Genomic DNA, 23,145 nt, shown 5'->3' with positions numbered 1-23,145 from the left:
AAAAACAACACAACCTCCACCAAAACAAAATAGAACATGGAGAAATGAGATTCTGCTTTAGCCTCGGCTTCTGTGGCATCCCAGTATGAATAGGGATACAAGCATGGAAAGTTAATGCATTGGGCTGGGAAGATAGCAAAACGATTTCCATGCCTGTAGCACCAAAGGTCCCAGGTTCAGTCCCCAGAACCACCATATAGCAGAGCTGAGCAGTGCTCTGGTTTTGGGGGGCAGGCGGAAATTATGCTTCCTGAATTTCCTTTTCCTTACAAGAGCAAATAAGGAGTGGTGAAGTCCCAGTGACAAGACATTGTACTATATCCTTTATGCAATTATTTCATTTAATCTTTAAGTCCTGTGAACAGTGTGCTTTAACAATAGGAGAAATGAATACTCAGCTATTAAGAAGCTGAGATTTGAAGTAGGGCATACTGACTTATGAACCCATGCTTTAAGCTTCTTACTACATTCTTTCTATTGCTGAGTCTGAAAATATGGGGAAGTCAGAGTAAAGCAAGAGTTTGTTGCTAAACTTTCATGCTTATTTTCTTTGGTGCTGGGAATTGAACCCAGGGCTTCATACATGCTAATAAGCATGTGCTCTATCATTGAGCTGCACCCTTTGCTTCTATGCTATTTTACCTATAAAGAATGAGGCAATTATTGAATTAGTAAAATAAGAACTCATTGTGGTTGTAAATATCTTTGAACACAAATTAAATCATATGTATTGGTTTTATATTTTTAGGTTCATTACTGTATTGCCCAAACTCAGGAACATGGCCAGCTTATAGAGAAACTAAGCTCATCCAAATGAGTAATTTTCCTGAAAGCCAAATGAACAATAATAATCAGGAGACAGCAGAAATACAGTATGACTTTGAATGCCTATTAGGTGCTGGGGTCCTTTTATCCCCCACTCCCTTAACCAGAACACTGTTCAGCTCTGGCTTATGGTGGTGTTGGGATTGACTCTGGGACTTTTGGTGCCTCGGGCAGTAACTTTTTTTTTTTTTGCCTCCAGGGTTATGGCTGGGGCTCGGAGCCTGCACTACAAATCCACTGCTCCTGGAGGCCATTTTTTTCCTCTTTGTTGCCCTTGTTGTTTATCCGTGTTGTTACTACTATTGTTGTTGTTGTTGGACAGGACAGAGAGAAATGAAGAGAGGAGGGGAAGACAGGGGGAGAGATAGACACCTGCAGACCTGCTTCACCACTTGTGAAGTGACTCCCCTGCAGGTGGGGAGCCTGAGGCTCGAACCGGAATCCTTTTGCCGGTCCTTGCGCTTTGTGCCACGTGCACTTAACCCACTGTGCTACCGCCAGGCTCCCACATTTTTTTTGTTTTGCATAAACATCATGCTATTTCCCCAGTTCTCTGAGGTCCTTTTAACATATTACCTCTCCTCCCCCCCAGATTAGAGCTTTCTATGTGCCACCTCACTACTTCTGGGCTATTTTTCATCCAAGTAGAGACAGAGAGAGACAACACAAGACTGGAGCTTGCTCAGGTGCCATGGCACTTCTGGGCCAGGCATATAGCCAAGGCATGTGCTCTATCCAGTGAGTTATTGCTCTGGTCTACTCCTACTTCAAATAAGCACGATCATTGCCTTTAGTGAGAAAAATAGGGCCAGAGGAAGATTCACTTGGTAGGGCATGTGCATTGTCATGCGCCTGGCTCAATCACGGCATAATATGGGAAATGCCAAGGCACCAGTGGAAATTCTGGTGCTGTGTTCTTATTTGAATGAAAAAGCAGCTGGATGGGAGCAGTAGAACTGCAGGAGCAGGAACCTGGCAAAGGGAAAAGTGAGAAAATGAAGACTTAGGTGTGATTAGCATAACTTTAAGTCATATAACTATTAAGTGGTAAAACTAGGATTCATATTCAAGTTTGTTTGACTTTGAGGTTCATGCTCAGCACACTATACCATATAGAGATAGAGTAGTGCTGAATGGCACAATGTTTACTGTGAGCCAGTAGGGAGGGTAACACTGGCATTCTGGCATGACCAGAGGAATAAGCAGGCCCATTGCTCCTATCAAGCCTACGTAGTGAAGTTCCAAGGTGCTTTTATAAAGGTAGGGCTTATATGACAAGTTATCTAGTTTTCAAAATCAGGAATTCTTGTTAAAATGAATTATTTGTAGCCTCATGAGTACCCTGTATCCTATGCAAAGGGTCACACAGATCTTCCGGCATGTGCTATCTTTGGCAGTTTGAGTAGGAGATTGAAATGAGAGCTGGAGGTTGTGCCACCTGAAAGACTGACATCTTAAATGCTGGTAATTAGGTAGACAATGGAGAAACTAGTTTCTTCTGATAATACCCTGGGTGGAAAGAAAGAATCACAAAATCAAAATGTTTATTTTGTTCTTTAGCACACAACAATGTTAAAATATCCCTACTATAGCAATCCTGCTCTCTAGGAGCTTACAGTCTAAAACAGTCAACATTAATTGTAAACCCAGTGATTAAGGCATCATAATCAAAATCAGACTTTGTATCTTTAGATGTATCTTCTGAAAGCAGCAAGTGCAGAGGGCAGGATAGAAATTGAATGGCAGGGCATGATAGAAATTGAATGGCATGACAGCATACCTTTTGCCCCAATCCCTTCTGCTTTTTTATATGGAATCCCTTGTGGTCAGAACTGAAGATGAGTGCTCTACAGTCTGAAAGGGAATCTAGTCAAGCCTCTATAGTAGTAGTAAAGAAATTTTAATCTCTAGTTTTTTGGTTGTGGATAATGGGGGTTACCAACTGGAAACTGTACCTCAGATTCTATAACACTGCATATGGACCTGGGTAGCCCTTTACCCAAACTTACAGAAGTTTTAGTGGGATAAATGCTCCTCAAAGCATATGTTAAGTTCTCTTGTGGTTGGTAATAGCCACTTATAGCAATGTCCATTACATTGGGAGGGTTGGGGAGAGTCAATCAACTAGATATAAAGGGCAGAAAGGGAAAAGGAGAACTGAATAACAAGACAAAAGGAAGCAGATCAATGTGAATAGGGGAGGAAAAGAGAAATTTGAATGCAAAATAAGTTATGCACTAACTTCTGAATAGGTATGTAGAGTGGGAAAAAAATTTTAAAGCAGCAACAAAAAACTCCAATTGAGATCATTATATTACCACAATGGAAGAGTTCAAGAGAATCAGAGTTTTTTTTTTTTTTTTTTTTTTCCCTCCTTCACTAACTTCTTCCTTTGGCAATACAGTTTAAAGAATTCAAGTCTCTCATGAGACTGAGGCTGTCTTGAATGCCTGAAAATCTACCCTAAATCAATGCTTCTCTGTGAGTTTCAAATTCACAGCACTTGATTTATCTGGCCTTAATTTTTCTTTACCTTACTGAGGAAGGCATATTACTGAAAGCGTATTTTATGACACCTCATATCAAGATTCTTAGAGAGCACCATGGTCCCTATTAAACATTGGTTCTCTTATTTTATATGATTTTATTATTTCTTGGCTTCTGAGACAAAAGATAGGCTATGTACATCTTAATGTTGGACAGTGTCAGTACTTACCATTTACTCTGCTCAGGGTAAGTATCAGTACAAGGAGCTGGGATGAGAAAAATACACAACTCTAAATGTAGGTTCTTAGATTTTAACTTCAATCCAGTAGGCTCATAATCCTCTTTTGGTTCAAAGCTCTGCCATTACACAGTCCTTCAATATTTAACTGCACCCGCAGAGAAAGTACAAACTTTGAAACCATAATAGAAGCCAACAGGATAGCTGTGTTTTGTCTCCTCTGCCCAGAGGCACAGTTGGAGTCTAGCACCAAGGAGGGCAGGGTTTAACAGACTAGCACAGAAAAAGTCACATTACAGAGGTAGTTTGGACAGGGAATAAGACTGCTGTGGAAAGCAACAAACAATACAAATATGTGATTCTTCATTCAGAAAATAAAATTTGGTCACTTGTGATCTAAGTAAGCTCCAGAGAGTAATGGTCATGAAGAGGATGAGGATCCATCCGGTGTGGGCATGGATGATGGGGAGCTGAGAAAATCCTGGCCACTAGCAGACCACACCCTTAGCCTCTCCAAGAGAGTGCTGAGTTTTGGCCCTTTTGGCCCATGGCAGATTGATTTGCAATGCAGATCAAAGGTCTTTCTTAACCTTCACACTATTTCTAAGAAATCATAGATCTTTAAAAATAAGGAGTAGTAATTTCATGCATGCTGATAAGTCACTTTGGCTAAAGCCTTTTGTGCACATGCACCTGGGCACACAGGTGGAGCTGAATAAATGTTTGTGGAATGACTAAGTATTGACCAGTAGCATTTAGTATGTGAGTTAGGTCCAGACATACTACCTACCAATTAACAATTAAAATTCAAATCCCCATGCCCAGTACCAGGTTGGCTCAGTTACCAGGTGCTACTCCTGTAGATTAAAGCAGATTCTTAAAATGTGGTTTTCAGACCACCAGCAGGAACGTCACTTGGGAACCTTCTAGAAGTACCAACTTTAGAATTGTGGGTTGAGCTCCAGCAATTATTGTTTAAGAAACCATCCAGGTGATTCTGATGCATGTTCAAGTTTGAACACCACTGGTTTGGAGGCAGACACATAAAAACAGGAGGTAACAATTCAGACTCTTGTTTCATTCAGTTGTGACAAACCAAGGTACCAAATCAATGTAAAATGCCAATAGTTTTATTTTAAAACATCTATTTCTATTTTCCCAAATTGATTGTCATCTTTTTTGATTGACAGGTTCCTTCTAATCAAAATGTTAAGTGGGATTACAATTGATGAGTCAACCACCCAGGAATGCATACTTTTGCAAACTCCAGGACTATATTTAGTTCAAACCAGCTCTCTGCACACTACAATTTCAGTGCAACATATTGTACCTAGGGAAAGGCACAATGTTCCTCTCACTCATTGAGTTCAAAGACTGGAATTTAAATTTTAACATTAAATTTAGGTTCTAGGTCTAGCTGAATGGGAACTTCCTTCAGCTGCTAGTAATCATGGCTGGAGTTATTCCCTTTTTTATCACCTAATGAAGGAAAAACCCAGAAAATTCACAGAGCATCTATTAAAAAAAAAGACTAAAAAAAGGAATCAGGTGATCAAGTCATTGGATAGTAGGTAATCTGAATTAGACAAGAACATATAACCTGAATTCTAAGATGATGGGGGTAGGTGGGAGAGGATTTCTCATAGTTTGCTTCATCTCAAGAAAAATGAGAATCTCAGTTCATTAGAAACAAAAAAAGACAAAATAGACATTACCACTTTAGCTTCACACAGCAAGCTATTGATAAATCTGTGTTAAAACAGGTGTGTGTGTGTGTGTGTGTGTGTGTGTGAGAGAGAGAGAGAGAGAGAGATAAGGGCAGAAAATGGAAAGATCAGAATAGGACTCTTGTCTTCCAGTCTTGAACTACTTTCCACTGCGATCGATAAGGCCACACCATGGGGTTTGACATTAATGACAATGCTCTGTGATATCCACCACTACTGCCTTCTTCCAGCTGAAGAGAAAGTATCCTGTGCCGGCCCCTGCTGCGACAGCAATGCAGAGGTATCCATTGTAGGTCATGAAGATGAGCATGAGGAAGTAGCTGATGACCACTTGTATGATATGCAGCACTGTCTGCAGGAGGTGAGGGAAGCTCAACATCTGCTGCCTGGAGTAAATAGGGACAGAACAATTAGGGACTCCTAGCAACCTTCAGGCTCAAGGCTCAGTTTTTCAGATAGGAAATGGGAAAAGATGTAGTCATGAGATATCCTGGCAACTCATGGATATTTCTGTGCTGCTATTTATTGACTTATTATTTACTTACTGGTCCCTGGAAATGATTCTTGTTGGGGTTGTCAAGTTTATTTTTATTTATTTATTTATTTATTTTTTATTTTTATTTTTTAAAATTTTTTATTTAAGAAAGGATTAGTGAACAAAAACATAAGGTAGAAGGGGTACAACTCCACACAATTCCCACCGCCCAATCCCCATAATCCCCCCCCTCCCATGGTAGCTTTCCCATTCTCTAGCCCTCTGGGAGCATGGACCCAGGGTTGTTGAGGGTTGCAGAAGGTAGAAGGTCTGGCTTATGTAATTGCTTCCCCGCTGAACATGGGCGTTGACTGGTCGGTCCATACTCCCAGTCTGCCTCTGGGGTTGTCAAGTTTATAAGCACTGGCCAAAGTAAGAAGAAACCTTTTCAGGAAAAGTCCCTGACTTAACTTGCATCTTGGACCCTGAAAATGAAACCCTGCACTAAAACACATTTATTTACAGGAATATTTTCAGGTTCTCTACCTTTGCAAAGCTCATGTTCTGTAAAATTGGAAACATAGTTGAGGGCTGGTTATTAGTAGAAGGTACTTAATTAGGGACCTGTCTTCTTATTCCGTCATTTATCAGGTTTGTCACCTTAGGTAATTCACAACCCTTTGGGCCTCAATAAACTCATAAATAATGAGAATAAATAGTAACTAAGCTTACTCAAAAGAATGAAATTGGTCTACAGAATTCTTTGATTCCAAATTTAGCTTAAGACATAAATTTCTATTAAAACTGAATCTATTAAAATTTAAGACTGGTAGGCAGTGCAGTGGATTAAGAGCCTTAAGCATGACATACCAAGTTCAATCTCCAGTATCTCATGTGCCAGAATGATGCTCTGGTTCTCCCTCTCATAAATAAGTAAATCTTAAGAAAGAAGGGGAGGGGGAGAGGGAAGAATTTAAAGGCTGGGCAGTAGTACACCCAGTAAACTGCACAGGAGCAGTGAAGCAGTGCTTCAGATCTCTCTCCCACACCTCTCTCTCTTCTCTGTCAGAAAGAAAAAGGCCACTGGGAATAGTGGAGTTATCATGCAGGCAGTAAGCCCCAGAGATAACTCGAATGGCAAAATAAACAAATAAATAAATAAATATAAAATAATCCACTGTGGGGGTCGGGTGGTAGTGTAGCAGATTAAGCATAGGTGGCGCAAAGCACAAGAACCAGCATAATGATCCCTGTTCGAGCCCCCAGCTTCCTACCTGCAGGGGAGTCGCTTCACAGGTGGTGAAACAGGTCTGCTGGTGTCTATCTTTCTCTCCCCCTCTCACTCTTTCCCTCCTCTCTCCATTTCTCTCTGTCCTATCTAACAACGACAACATCAATAACAACAACAATAATAACCACAACGATAAAACAACTAGAGCAACAAAACGGAAAAAAATAATCTCCAGGAGCAATGGATTTGTGGTGTAGGCACCGAGCTCCAGCAATAAACCTGGAGGCAAAAATACATAAATAAATTAAATAAAATAAATAACCTATGGTTATTTCAGCAAACTCCTTCCTTCTTATCTCCCTCCCTTCATTTACTCTCTTTTCTTCTTTTCAAGTGAACCCAAAGCCTTGTGCATGCATGATACTGTTGAATACCCTCCCCAATCCAATTTTCTTCTCTCTATCTTTGTCTCTTTCATTATTTTTTCTCACTGGGAGTGGGGAAGATACTCAAGAGAAGTGCAAGGACCCTGGTTTGAGCCTCCAGCTCCCCACTTGTAGGGGAGTTGCTTCACAGGTGGTGAAGCAGGTCTGCAGGTGTCTTTCTCTCCCCCTCTGTTTTCCCCTCCTCTCTCCATTTCTCTCTGTCCTAGCCAACAACAACAACAACAACTACAACAATAAAACAACAAGAGCAACAAAAGGGAATAAATAGATATTTAAAAAATTATAAGAAAGAAAAAAGAACTGCTCCACCATTAATGGCATCCTCCCTGTAGATCCATGGTGCTCCTACATGGTGCTGGAGTCAAACCTATGCACAGTAAAGTTTCTGCTCTCTTGGGTGAGTTATCTCCCAGTCCAGGCAAATATTTTAAAATATGGATTTATTGGGGCCAGGTGGTGGCACATCTGGTTGAGCGCACATGTTGCAGTGCGCAAGGACCCTGGTTTGAACCCCTAGTCCCCACTTGGAGGGGGAAAGCTTTACGAGTGGTGAAGTTGTGCTGTAGGTGTCTCTCTGTCTCTCTCCCTCTCTATCACCCACTTCCCTCTCGACTTCTGGCTATCTCTATCCAATAAATAAAGATACTTAAAAAAATATATGGATTTATTATACTTTCTCCCAAAGTGACTACTATAACTCAAAACAAACATTCATGTAAGTTGACCCACAACTCTTAAGTCTCCAAAGAAAGTATTCATAAAGTTTGGATGAACCCAGCTGCTTTGCTGCTTAACTAATCCATATAACTAACTAATCTGAAATAGTTCAGTTTTCTTACCCGACAGTTTTGTGTGTCTCCATGAGGATGGTTCCATTTGGTCCTGGTACAGGCATGGAATTGTAGCGAATGCTGACTTGTGACTTGCGCAGCAGCCTCTCTCGGGCTATTTTGAGTCCTTCATAGTACATTGCTAGTAAAAACACTGCCACAAAAGCTCCTGCCATTTCTAAGAAAGGAAGGGGAAAATGGTGGTACCATCAACATGTAGTCACTAGTCAATGTGCTGTTCAAACGTGAATGACAACAGAAAAAGTACTATCAATATCTGAATGTATTATATTGTAACTTCTTCATTTGCACAAATAGAGAAGCTAAGATTGGGGTAATGGAAACTGCTGTCTCCACTGGAGAATATGTTTATTTTCTGTTTAAAATTAGGAAAGAAAAAAAGTAAGTACAGACCTGAATACAGACAGAAACCACCTTTTGTTCTGGCTGTGTGGTAACATTAAATTAGAGTTTGTAGGGGCTGGATGCTTACCCTTTAGAGCACAGGTCCCTACCTGGAGGGGGAAAGCTTCACAGAGTGATGGAGCAGAACTGCAGGTGTCTCCCCGTTTTCTCTCTCATCCACCATCAAAAAAGTTAAGAGTTTGTCACATTGAAACATACAATGTAGAATATATAAAAAGGAAATAAAATACTTATTTGTTTTCCCTTTTGTTGCTCTTGTTTTTTCATTATTGTAGTTATTGAGTCATCATTGTTAGATAGGACAGAGAGAAATGGAGAGAGGAGGGGGACACAGAGGGGGGAAGGAAAGATAGACACCTGCTCCACCGCCTGTGAATCGACTCCCCTGCAGGTGGGGAGCCGGGGGCTTGAACTGGGATACTTGTGCTTTGCGCCACGTGTGCTTAACCCGCTGCGCTACTGCCCGACTCCCAAAATACTTATTTTTATATTTATTTATTTTCCCTTTTGTTGCCCTTGTTTTTTATTGTTGTTGTAGTTTTATTATTGTTCTTGTCATTGATGTCGGATAAGACAGAGAGAAATGGAAAGAGATGGGGAAGACAGAGAAGGGGAGAGAATGATAGACATCTGCAGACCTACTTCACTACCTGTGAAGCAACTCCCCTGCAGGTGGGGAGCTGGGTGCTCGAACTGGGATCCTTACGCCAGTCCTTGCGCTTTGCGCCACATGCCCAAAATACTTATTTTTAAGTACTCTTTCTTAAACAGGTATTCCAATTCTTTCAAACTGTAAATTATTGACAATGGTGTGAATGCATTCAAATTACTACTTGATTAAATACTCCCTTTCTCCCCCAAATTGATTTTGTAGAGTACCTGAGGTAGTCCAACTGACTATTTGAACTTAAGGCAAACTAACTCAATGGTAAACATACGAAGTTTAACTGCTTTAAAAGCAGAGAGAAAATCCAAGCTCATAAATAAAGAAGGGACTATAAAAGCTGGTAAAGAGAAAGAAGCTGGTTCACTTAATGGTGGCCTCTTTTGTCAATGCCAGGCTTCCCCATCACCTAGTCAGAGAATCCTAGAATTTTCCATAAATATGATGGGTCTAGTCCTTTACTAGATCCCTCTCTCCACCATCACTGGTCACTTCCATCAGTTATGTCATCATAAGCCCTCTTGTGAGCCTCTCCAGCATCCTGCCCTAACTGTAGAGCAGCAGTGGTAGGGACTGCCCCATTCTTTGAAGGGAGGCTGGGTCAACCTACCCTGCCACTCAAGGAAGACTGGTCCTGAAATGAGTGCAGCCTAGAATGTTCCCAACATTCAGACCATGGACTGCAAGCTCAGACTGACAAAGAGACTTGGAGGCTATACAGGCTCCTGCACTAATTGTGAATATACATGGGCCCTGGGTCAGATTGATGTGGTAAACAGTTAATTGCATTTCTATGTTTTCTTCAAGTTTGGGAGCTACTTACTCTCTGCCCTATTCCAGTTTTCTAGTTCTATTCTCACCTCTGACTACATATTCCCAGACAACATGTTTAGTCCACCACCATGTTAACTATCAAGCTCAGGCAAAAATCACAGAAGTCATGGGTCTCTAGGAACATACCTAAAATAGACTTTCTAGTTAAGATCCCTCCTCTCAGGGAGTCAGGGGGTTGCGCAGCAGGTTAAGTGCACATGGCGCAAAGCAAAAGGACCAGCGTAAGTATCCTGGTTCAAGCCCTGGCTCCCCACCTGCAGGGGAGTTGCTTCATAGGTGGTGAGGCAGGTCTGCAGGTGTCTATCTTTTTCTCCCCCTCTCTGTCTTCCCCTCTATTTCTCTCTGTCCTATCTAACAAAGCCGACATCAATAACAACAACAATAATAACTACAACAACAATAAAAAATAAAGGCAACAAAAGGGAAAATAAATAAATATTAAAAAATTTTTTTAAAAAAGATCCCTCCTCTCATTTGCTCTATTCCTACTTTCTGGTTCCTGTTTATTAAACATTTTGTCCTGATTCATATCATAACTGCCTTTCAGACACCAAGTTGCAAATGGTACTATGATTCCACCCAAAACTCCATGGGCAGATGACGTCAGCAATGTGCCCTAGAACCTCACCTCTCCAGAACCTACCCACCATGGAAAGATAGAAACAGGCTGGGTGTATGGATTGACCTGCCAATGGCCATATCCAGCAGAGAAGCAATTACAAAAGCCAGAACACCTGCTTTCTGTACTTCAAAAAGAATTTTGGTCTATACTCTCAGAGGAGAAGTATTTGAAGAAGAGGGCTCTGAAACCCAATTTCATCAGGATCCAGAGAGAGAGAAGTGGAAAAAAGAAAAGACATTCGGAAGTATTAATAGATATAGGTGTGACTTAGAAAGGAAGTGAAGGCAAGATGATAGGGGAAAAAAAAAGGGAAATATATTTAAATACAGATAGTTATAGAAATAATCATCGGGAGTCAGGCAGTAGCACAGCGGGTTAAGCGCACTTGGCACAAAGCACAAGGACTGGCATAAGGATCCCGGTTCGAGCCCCCGGCTCCCCACCTGCCGGGGGGTCGCTTCACAAGTGGTGAAGCAGGTCTGCAATTGTCTATCTTTCTCTCCCCCTCTCTGTCTTCCCCATCTCTCTCCATTTCTCTCTGCCCTATCCAACAATGACAACAACAATAATAACTACAACAATAAAACAACAATGGCAACAAAAGGGAATAAATAAACAAATAAATGTTTGAAAAAAAAAAGAAGAAATAATCATCAACCCATATCTGTGACCTAGGGAGAACTATAGTTTCCAGTAGAGGGAATGGGGACACAGAACTCTGGTGTTGGGAACAGTGTGGAATTATACCTGTTATCTCATAATTTTGTAAATCAGCACTGAATCACTAATAAAAAATAAAAAAAAAACATACAAAGTTATAGGTGATTAGTTACCCCAAAACTAGGACTGATCCTCATATGGGTTATGCCAAGAATCAGGCAGAAAGTACACTATCACTTAGTATGCTAGAAAAGAGCACTGGTTTAGGTCTAGAAAGTCAGAATCTCTATTAGATCTGATGTACTAATTCTATGTGATTTAGGGGTAGTTATTTGAGGTTCAATTATCTAGACAATGGAAGGACTGTGCCAGATCAATTTTTTAAAAATTTCTTTATTGGGGGATTAATAGTTTATATTCAACAGTAAATACAATAGTTTGTACATGCATAACATTTCCCAGTTTTCCACATAACAAGTCAATCTCTACTAGGCCCTCCTCTGCCATCATATTCCAGGTTCTTAATGTAGTGTTATTTCATGGTGTGTGTATGTAAAATGTTTCCCAAGGCAGCTGAATTTTCTATCAATTTATACCCAGTGCCAAGGTATTTTTAAGTATTGCAAAAGACTTATCTGTTAGATGAGAGAAAGATAGACACCTACAGACTTGCTTCATCACTTGTGAAGCGACCCCCCACCCCTGCAGGTGGAAAGCCCGGGGCTTGACAAGGTTCCTTATGCCTGTCCTTGTGCTTTGTGCCATGTGCACTTAAGCCTGTGCACTACTGCCTAGCTCTCTAAATCCAGAATTTCTAAAGATATACACATTATTTAAAATATTCCTCCCTCCTTCACATCCATTTTTCTTTCTTGCTTGCTTATTGCTAAACATTATTTAAAGGGCGTCTATACACAACAAACAGAATTATGTATCATTACATACTAGACAGGAAACAGGAAGCAAGACAGTTGCTTCCTATTGATTCAGTAACTAACTGTATTGATTTAGTAATTGGCTCAAAGGGTTTCCAGGTTCTTTGTCAAAGTCTTTCAATTGACTGCTACTTTCAAACACTACCTGGTGGCTTACTCACCTCCAGCTGTATTGATTACCAAACCAGAAAACAACAGTTCCACATTCTTATAGCCAAAGTAGAAGGTCATAGGCTGCCAGAAAACCAAAACAGGTCAGTTAGAGATTACTAAAGATTCTGATTAAAAATTGCAGGTAATAAAGCTTAGAACATTTAAATATAGGTCTAAACTATAAGAGACATCCACTCGAATAGAAGACTTCTCCCCTAATTATTGCATTATCACTAGAGGCACTCTTTATAACTACTTTTTCTTGCTAGTATCATCAGCTTTTTATATTTCTTTTTTTTTCTTTTACAAAAAGCATAAAGACTAGAACTTAAAAAAAAAAAGAAGGAAAGACTAGAACTTAACTCAGAAAAGAACAATTTTGAAAAACTCTAGAAAACTTGGTTCTGGTGTGACTTGATAATTAACCTCCTACATGATCAAGGGCAAATCATCTGACTTATCTGAGCTGGTCTTAAGTTTTTCCTTACTGGTAATGTGATCTTTAAATATCAAAGACCCAAGCAGCTGAGAGGTGGTGCACTGGATAGTGTTGGACTCATAAGCATAAGGTCCCGAGGTTGATCACCAGCACTGCATATGGCAGTATTGCTCTGGCGCCCCTCTCTCTTTCTTCCCCTTTCTCAATTTAGCTATCACTTATGAAATAAATGAACCTAAAATAAAAGACAACAGAGTTAGGAGATAGCATAATGGTTATGCAAAAAACCTTTTGGGCACCACCATGAGCCAGAGGTGAGCAGTGCTTTGGTAAACAGTAACAACAACATCGGTATAAAATGCTACCATTTTTATTACCCTAATGAGTAGGACAGGGCCTAGACTACCTCTTCTGGGGTACTTACCATCATCATCATGTCTCCCCCACCATGGGAATGTGAGGCTGAAGTGGTAGGGTGATGGTGAGGAGGTGTCATGGTATTGTTGCTGCTGTGGTCCATAGAGCTCATCCCCATATGGTGGGAATAATCCATGTTTTTCCAGGAAAAATAGTTAAGTCAGCAGAAGAATCTTTAAAAAAAAAAAAAGAATTATATATAATAACTTAAGAATTAAAAAAACCATGTGATCTGGGAGGTGGCACAGTGGTGTTGAACTCTCAAGTATGAGGTCCTGAGTTTGATCCCTGGCAGCACCTGTACTAGAGATATGTCTGTCTCGTTCTTTCTCTCTCTCTCCTCCTATCTTTCTCATTAATAAATAAATAAAAACCTTTAAAAATATATTTAAAAAAGATTTTAAAAATTCTGTTTCTTGATCCTTCATCTATGTGGAATTTTTTTTACTAGCGATTTGCATAATTACAAAATAACAGGGGTATAATGCCACACCATTCTCACCACCAGAGTTCTGTGTCCTCATTTCCTCCAATGGAAACTGCAGTGATTCTCCCAAGGTCACAGACAAGGGTTGACTATTATTCCCATAACTATCTGTCTTGCCCTAACATGTCTCCCCCTCTGGGAGTATGGACCAAAATTCTTTTTGGGGTACAGAAGGTAGGAGGCTTGGCTTATGTAATTGTTTCTTTGCTGGACATGGGCATTGGCAGGTTGATCATACCCCCAGCCTGTTTCTGTTTTTCCCTAGTGATCTATGTGGAATTTTTCTTTACACCTCTGGAGCTTTTTGCACCTGTGCTCTTTCACCATCCATGACAGACTGCCTCCCCACCTGCTTTCAATATCAGAGTAAACAGAGAGGGAGAAACAGACAGAGAGAGGAAAGACTCAACAGAACCACTCCCCTATTTGTGAGCCTTACCATGTGCATAGGAATCTCATGGGCTGCCATGGCTCTTGTGCATGGTAAAGTGTGCACTCTACCAAGTGAGCTATCTCCTGGCCCTATATGAGATTTTTATCTACGGAGCTACTCAGCGTTATCCATCGTGCTTCCATGTGATGCTGGGACTCAAACTCAGGGACTTGGTAAGGTGTGTGCTCTACTGGGTGAACTGGGTGAACTACCTCTCAGACTTTTTCCTTTTAAAGATTTTTTAAATTTATTTTTTATTTTTTTATTAATAAGAAAGATAGGAGAGAAAGAAAGAACCAGACTTCACTCTGGTACATGTGCTGTCAGGGATCAAACTCAGGATCTTATGCTTGGGAGACCAATGCTTTATCCACTGTCCCACCTCTTGGACCACCCTCTCAGATTTCTCACAATTTCTTTAGGAACAAAGGGCTAAGAGACAGCTCACTTGCTGAAGTCCATATTCTGCTGTGCTCGCCCTTTCTACCTCATCCTTTCTCTCTTCTCTCTCTGAAAAAATAAAAAGAATAGGAACTGACCTGTGGAAGCCACTCAGCAGAATCACACAAGTATGCAGCCTTAGATGCATTTCCAGACAACAAAGAATAAAGGAACTTCAGATTAGAAAACAACTAGTTTCTCTTTCCTAATCTGGAGTTCTCTTATTCCTTGTTGTCTAATTGCTCGGGCTAAAATTTCTAATAGTTAATCTAATAAAAGTGGAAAAATTGGGCAGTTGTCTTTCTCTTCCTTCCTTTCTTCCTCTACCAATTGTAGCAACAGGAATAAATAAATAAATATTTAAAAAAGGAAATCTTGTATAGTGTTAGTAGGACTTTAAGTTGGTGCAACCATTTTGGAAAATGGTGTGAAGCTAATAATAGAAGTACCATATGATCCAGCAATTGAAAAATATGAAAACATCAACTTGAGGACCTAGAAAGGTGAAGCAAAATGATGGCACACATGCCTTACATGCACCCAGTTTTAGTATCACTTTGTAATGACAAGAAAGGCAAAAAATAAAGCCAACAACAACAAAACCAAAACCAGTATCACTCTGGTCTCTCATATAATTAAAAAAAAATTGACATGATGGCAGTAGGACCTAGTGGGGGTTGAATTGTTATGTGGAAAACTGAGAAACGTTATATATAGGTACAAACTATTATATTTACGGTCAACTATAAACCATTAATTCCCCCAATAAAGAAATTAAAAATATTTAATAATATGTTAACATGAAAAGTTATATTTACTCTGATGTTTATTACAGCACTATTTACAATAACTAAGGCAGGGAAAAAAAACCAAAGTTCCAGTAGACAGATGATTGTATAAAGATATGGGTATAAATACATAATGAACTACCACTCAGCTATCAAAAAAGACAAAATTTTGCCATTTGCTATAAAATGAAAGAAACTTTGAAATGAAATCCACTTTAATGAATTGTGTTAAGTAAAGTAGGTCTGATGGATGCTATATCACCTATGTGTGCAATATAAGGAAATAAAGAAGTTTTAAAGGTTTTCTTTAAACATTTAATTTTAACTTTATTTGATAGAACAGAGAGAAATTGAGAAGGGAGGGGAGATAGAGTGATAGACACTTGCAGCACTACTTCACTGCTTGTGAAGTTTCCCCCCTGTAGGTGGGGACTGTACATAGTAATAAATGCACTTCACCAGATGTGCCACCACCTAGCACCAGAAAATAAAACTGATGAATGGATTAAACAAAATAAAAACAAACTAGTACATATTGACAATAAATTGACGTTACCAAAAAGGAAATTGATAAAGGGGTGGGGTTGGGAGGAAGGGCTAAGAGAAATAATTAGGTGTTAGTTATTTTGGTTTCTGGAAGAAAAAAAAACTGTAAAGAAAAATAACTGTTACTATGGAACATCTTTGGAGATTATGGTGAAAGGATTTGCTCCTAAGGTTTCAGAAATCAAACCCTTATGTAAAAGTTCTATATAACTGGTCCTTTTATAGAGATGTTCAAATTAATTTATTTTTTCATTTCCACCAGGGTTACTGCTGGGCTCGGTGCTTGAATGATTAATCTAATACTCCTAGCAGTCATTCCTTCCCCTTTCCCTCCCTTTCACTTCCCTCCCCTCCATTCCTTCTCTCTTTCTTTATCTTATTTATTTTAATGAGAGAAATACAAAGACACAAAGGCCAGAGCACACTCAGCTCTAGTTTAAAATGATACAAGGAATTGAACCTAGGACCTCAGAGCCTCAGACATGAAAGTCTTTTACATAACCATTATGCTGTCTCCCCAGCATCTTTTCTTGTTTTTATTTTATTTTTACTTTTTGATACATAGGGAGAAACTTAGAGGGGAGAGGAAGGTAAGGAAGCTTCCCTCTGCAGGTAGGGATTGGAGGATTGAACATAGGTCTTTGTGTATGGTGTGCGCTCAACCAGGTGTGCCACCACCCAATCTATATTCAAATTTAAATATAAATTAAGATTCATCTAGGTTGCTGGAAGCAGATGATTTGTAGCACAGTGAACAAATGGATGCCATAATGAAATTTAACTATTTTAAGCCTTCCTAATCAGAAATGTCAATAGATAAAAAGCAAGTACATTCACCTAATTGGATTGCTGTATTTAATCAGGATATTGGGAATACATTTCACTTATTATAAGGCAACCAGACTTCATCTAATTTAAATTTGAGGGAAAAGTCTACTGCTGCCTCAGGCAAGCAGTGTCCTTAGACACTTCCAGGAGAACAGGACATTAAAGCTAAGACCAATGAAAACAAGGTATAAATTGGATGTTCCATATTAAATTAAGTCTAGACAACTGTGGACTCAATCTTATGTCTTTACTATCACAGTTTCATTGCAAAAGTCCATCTCAGATACAAACTAAGAAGTGGAGGTAGGGAGTCAGAAGGTTAGGAGAACGGAAAGTGCAGGACTCTCTTTATGTAAACTTGAATTTATGTTTGTGTCCCAGTTAAAAATAGAGGGAAAAAATGCAACCTGGGTGGTGGCATAGTAGATAAAGCATTGGACTTTCAAGTATGAGGTCTTGAGCTCCATCTCCAACATCAAGTATGCCAGAGTAATGCTCTGTTTTGTTTTGTGCTCACATGTTCTCTCTCTCTCTCTTCCCATTTTCTTTCTCTATTTCTTTCTCTCTCTTTTATTTCTTTATTGGGGGATTAATGCTTTACAGTCAACAGTAAATACAATAGTTTATACATGCAGAATATTTCTCAGTTTTCCACACAACAATACAACCTCCACTAGGTCCTTTATTTTCTTTCTTATAGACACACACACACACACACACACACACACACACACACACACACACACCGCCACACCGCCACACCCCGCCACTGCCACCACCACCCGCTGGTGGGGACTTGAACCTGTGTCACTTGCATGGCAAAACAGCACACTATTCAAGTAAGCTACTCTGTTGGCCCTCTTCTCTTTCATAAATAAATACATCTTAAAAATAGCAAACAACAATCAAAAAGCAGAAACAGGCCCCAGAGTAGTGCAACTGTTATCCAAATTTAATTTCTCATTTAACTGCAGTTTTGAACCTCTCCCAAATATATAAGCTCAAATTAGCACTACTGACGCAATTTGTATAGGACCCTCCTGCCTTCTCAAGAGGAAAAGTGGTTCTGCAAAAATATTTTCTTTTGCAAATAATAACTTTGTCCCACTCTCTTTCTTTCCATTATGTATTATTTTTAGCAGTCTCTTTTATTTGCTAGAGGGAATGCATGGATCCAAAAGACAAACCTAAACAGATATCTGATATTTTATTTATTTATATTTTTATTTATTATTGGGTAAAGACAGAGAAATTAAGAGGCAAATAGAGATAGGGAAAGAGACACACCTGCAGACTTGCTTCACCACTTGTGAAGCTTTTCCCCCTGCAGGTGGGGACTGGGGGCTTGAACCCTGGTCCCTGTATCACTCCAATTTTAGTATATGTGCTGTAGAAGCAAGCACCCTTGTGCACTGTAATGTGTGCACTTAACCAGGTGTGCCACCGCCTGGTTCCACACCTCTCAACTCTAGTTTATGCAAGAAAATAGTCTTTAGAAATTCAGAGTTGGTATTTTTATGAGCTTGGGAGTGCCTCTCACTATCCAATCACAATCAATACATATTTATCCAGTTTGTACTATGTATCAAACAGAGTCCAGTACTACTAATTCAACAGTAAATAAAACAAACAAGGTATTTAATGGAGAAATAATAAATAGAAAATTACATGATATGATTAATGGTGTGGAAGGCATAAACAGTAATATGACAGTAGTATTAAAAAGTAAAAAAGAGAAATATTTTTTCTTAGGTAATTTATATAGAACCATGGAGTCATGTATGTTTAATTCAAAAGCACAAAAATTCAGCTATATATTTTCCCCCTTAACTCACATCCCATTACTTTTATGACAGCAAGCTTAAGAAATATATTATTACTTCCAGAAAAGGACAAGGCAAAGCATCAGGATAATCAAAGTTCAACTAAATTTAAATAACTTTCATGCCAGACACTATAACTATATGTCTTTATAATTATAGACTATGCCTTGTATTATTAGTACCATTGCCATAAAGACATTTGATTGAAAGCACAAAGAGTTAAATAAAATCCCTGTCCACAAAGTTTTTAAAAATTTTTTTTATTATCTTTATTTATTTACTGGATAGAAACAGTCAGAAATCAAGAGGAAGGTGGGAGACAGAGAGGGAAAGAGACAGAAAGACACCTGCAACCCTGCTTCACCACTTGTGTAGGGGGCCGGGTCATTGTGCATTGCAACATGTGCACTCAACCAGGTGTACCACCCGCCGGCCCACAAAGTTTTTATGGGGTGGGGGGGGGGGAGAAACTGCATGCAAGAATAATCACCAAGAGGCAGCAGTTTTCAAAGAACCTTGTAGTATAGAGAGCATACTGTTATCTGAATGACCATAAATTATGAAAAAAAAGACTTCTGCCAGTCAGACTAAAATTTTTTTTTAAAAAGTCACAATTTTTTTTTTTTTTCTTTTGGTAAGTCTGGCAAGTGATTACAGCCTAAGAAAACTATGAAGGAGCAGCTGTGAAATTAGCTTATGCTTGAAGTTCCTGGTTTGATTCCTAGCACTACATGTACTGGAGTGGTGTTCCGGCTTGTCTTTTTCCTTCTTTTTTTTTTTTTTGCCTCCAGGGTTATTGCCGGGGCTCGGTGCCTGCACCATGAATCCACTGCTCCTGGAGGCCATTTTTTCCCTTTTTGTTACCCTGGTTGTTTTACCATTGTTGTGCTTATTATTATCATTGTTATTGATGTCGTTGTTGTTGGATAGGACAGAGAGAGGAGGGGAAGACAGAGAGGGGGAGAGAAAGGTAGACACCTGCAGACCCGCTTCACCGTCTGTGAAGCGACTCCCCTGTAGGTGGGGAGCCGGGGGATCGAACCGGGATCCTTCCTCTGGTCCTTGCGCTTTGCGCCATATACGCTTAACCCTCTGCGCTACCGCCTGACCCCCGTCTTTTTCCTTTTTTAAAAAAAATATTTTATTTATTTTATTTTTGAGAGAGATGCAGAGGACACACACAGAGAAAAACACCAGAGCCCTGTCTTACGGTGGTGGTGGTGGTGGGGGGTTGAACCTAGGACTTTGGAACCTCAGGCAAGAGTCTGTTTGCATAACCATTATGCTATCTCCCTGCCCTGTCTTTTGCCTTTTTTCTGGCTCATCTGAAAAGAATTTTAAATAAAATAAATACCATATATCCACCAGGAAGGTATTCTGGTCATTACGTTGCTGTATATTTCTGAAGTCCCTCCTGGCATAAACTGAGGAAGAGACAAAGATGAACCATATATATAGCATATTTCCTGAAGGAGCTTCAAGGTTAGTTAAAATCTTGAATATAAAACTTAATGGTCACAATTTTTATTCTGGGGCATACAGTGACATATATAGGACAGAAAATCAGTCAGGAACACACCACGAGAAATCATTTAAGATTGATTCCTAGTCCTAAGGTAAGGAATTAGCTCACATAGTAAAATGCACAACTTACCATGTGAAAAGCCCCTGATTTGAGTCCTGGTATCACATGGAAGCACTACAGCACCGAGGCAAGCTGTCTCATTATCTCAGTTTTGCTCTCTCTCTCTGTCTGTCTCTGGAAAAAAAAAAGTTTAAAGTTGACTTGGGGACAGTGGAATTGCACATGCATGAGCCTCTGGCACCACAACAAACAAACAAACAAACAATAACAACAAACCTTGAAAGATTGTACTTTCTTGCTTTCTTCCTTTTTTTCTCTTCTCTCTCTCTATTATTGCCACCAGAGTTATCGCTGGGGCTTGGTGCTGGCAATACAAATCCACTGCTCCTGGTGGCCACTGTTCCTTTTTTTTTTTTTTTTTTTTTATTGGAGGACAGAGATAAATTGAGAGGGGAGGGGTAGACAGGGAGAGAGAGAGATCACTACAGACCTACTTCAGGGCTCATGAAGTGTCACACTGCAGGTGGGGAGTGGGGCTTTGAACCCAGTCCTTGTGCATGGTACTGGGTATGCCACCAACCAGGCCCCCCTCCTTTGCTTCTTTGATGAATTTTTACATGTTTTATCTAATTCCACTTTTGGAAGATCCACAAGTTCCTAAGTAGTTAAATGTCTTATTACCAACTAAAGAAACTTATTACTGGTGGTATAATAATCATATCAGTGACTCAGTATCTCAAGGTATGTCCAGATCTCAAGAATGTCTTTCAAAGGATGTACCTATTTTGAGAACAGACTTTGAACACATTTTATATTCAGATATACTAGGAAACAGAAACAGAATCTATCTCTTTTTATTGCCAAAGGACAATTGATTTCTTGTACTGGAATCTTATGCAAAACTTGCCCAATTATTGGCAATTAATATACAAACAAACTGTAGGCTCAAATTCAAATCAGTCTGGGGAATTCATACACTCACTAAAAGTCCTGTTCTAGGAAGAATATCATGGGAAGCCAAACTTAAAGTCATCAAAAGAAGAAAAACTTAGAAATGTATTACTAAAGTACAGTTAGTAAAAGTAACTACATTTTTTCTCTTTCTGTTTGATCTTGTGATCTACCATAAGTATTTAAATAACTCATTCTTTAAATTAATCAAACACACCAAACCCATTCTCTCTAGAATAGAAATTTTACTTACAGGAGGTAAACTGGCAGTTGCTTAGTTTTTAGTTTATTTCCCGCAACAGCTTTAATCTAGGAAGATCCAAGCTCAATTTCTTCTAAACTAAAAATGGGCACCAAAATAAGAATACACCCAAAGAACAGTGTAATGGTTATACAGTTGTCTTAATTGAAATGGTCTAATCACCAGATGTATTGCTTTGTCTTTAAGTTTCTTCAAAGCCAACTATAACTGTTTTCCAAGAACTATTTTCTCTAATTTAGCCCCATTTTTTTATACTTTCTTTCCAAGAACAAGGTTCAGAATTCACAAAGTAGCAATAATGTACCTTCATAGAACCAAGTTACTTGATCTGCAATTACAATTAATGGAATCTGTGGAAGTTAGTAATGAATGATAGATAGATAGGTAGAACACTATTGGCAAAATCTATGTATTTACCAATTCACTGGGTTTTAGGACAATCTATGCGAATAAGTTAATTCCAGAGTAAAATTACAATTCTTGTTTTTAATCGCCACCATTTACTTTTCTTTCATCCCATTTTCTTCTCCTTCATTATATTTAAATAATATTATTAAGGAAAAAAAAATAGGGCAGGGGTAGATAGCATAATGGTTATGCAAAGAGACTCTCATCCCTGAGACTCCAAAGTCCCAGGTTCAATCCACTGCACCACCATCTTTCTCTCCCCCTCTGTCTTCCCCTCCTCTCTCCATTTCTCTTTGTCCTATCTAGCGATGACATCAATAACTACAACAATAAAAAGAAACAACAAGGGCTACAAAAGGGAAAATAAATAAATATAAAAATTAGAAAAAAATCATAAAAAAAGAAAAAAAACTTGAATATATAAATCAAGGATGAAACTGAAAAACAAAAGAAAATCTTAGTATTTCTTTCTTAAAACACACATACACACTCACATCCACACACTTAATATTTTATTTTATTTATTTATTTTTTTATTGTTGAGAATGGAGAGAAATGGAGAGAGGAGGGGAAGACAGAGAGGGGGAGAGAAAGATAGACATCTGTAGACCTGCTTCACCACTTGTGAAGCGACTCCCCTGCAGGTGGGGAGCCAGGGGGTCGAATCAGATCCTTATGCGGGTCCTTGGGCTTTGCGCCACGTGCGCTTAACCCGCTGCACTACCGCGGGACTCCTTATTTTATTTTATTTTATTTTAATTTTATTTTATTTTATTTTATTTTATTTTATTTTATTTTATTTTATTTTACCAGAGCACTGCTCAGCTCTGGCTTATGGTGGTGCAGGGGAATAAACCTGGGGCTTTGGAGCCTCAGGCATGACAGACTCTTTGCATAACCATCATGCTATCTACCCCTGCTCCACACATTTAATATTTATTTCTCATGAAATTGAGAGTTTCACATGTACAAGAAAAGCCTGAAGACCACTCTAATACATATGGTGTCAGGGATCAAACTGGGACCTCAGGCATACAAATTCTGTGCTCTACCAGGTGATTATTTTCTCAGCTGCCCTAGCTTAACTTTTCCCATGGGATTTGGTTTATATATCAATAAGTAATTAGATTTTATTGGGGCACAGGGGAAAATTCCCATTCCCCTAGGCCTTTCTCAGGTTAGAT

General features: G+C 39.2%; 1 protein-coding gene across 2 annotated transcripts in view; it reads right to left on the bottom strand.

Moving 5' to 3' along the window:
* Positions 1-2,352: 2,352 nt before the first annotated feature.
* SLC31A1 (solute carrier family 31 member 1) overlaps positions 2,353-23,145 on the bottom strand; it is a 62,092-nt gene continuing 41,299 nt past the window's right edge. For both annotated transcript variants that reach the window (XM_007526737.3, XM_060199970.1), the window contains 4 exons: positions 13,417-13,582; positions 12,562-12,634; positions 8,269-8,437; positions 2,353-5,663 (listed from right to left, as the gene is read on the bottom strand). In XM_007526737.3, coding sequence (XP_007526799.1) covers positions 5,462-5,663; positions 8,269-8,437; positions 12,562-12,634; positions 13,417-13,545 — 573 coding nt within the window. In that variant the 5' untranslated portion in view covers positions 13,546-13,582 and the 3' untranslated portion in view covers positions 2,353-5,461. The remainder of the gene's footprint in view (positions 5,664-8,268; positions 8,438-12,561; positions 12,635-13,416; positions 13,583-23,145) is intronic.

Source organism: Erinaceus europaeus, chromosome 10 (genome assembly GCF_950295315.1).
Source record: "Erinaceus europaeus chromosome 10, mEriEur2.1, whole genome shotgun sequence".
Lineage (NCBI taxonomy): Eukaryota > Metazoa > Chordata > Mammalia > Eulipotyphla > Erinaceidae > Erinaceus > Erinaceus europaeus.
The sequence above is the reverse complement of the archived record's forward strand: the minus strand, read 5'-3'. Positions and strand labels throughout refer to the sequence as shown.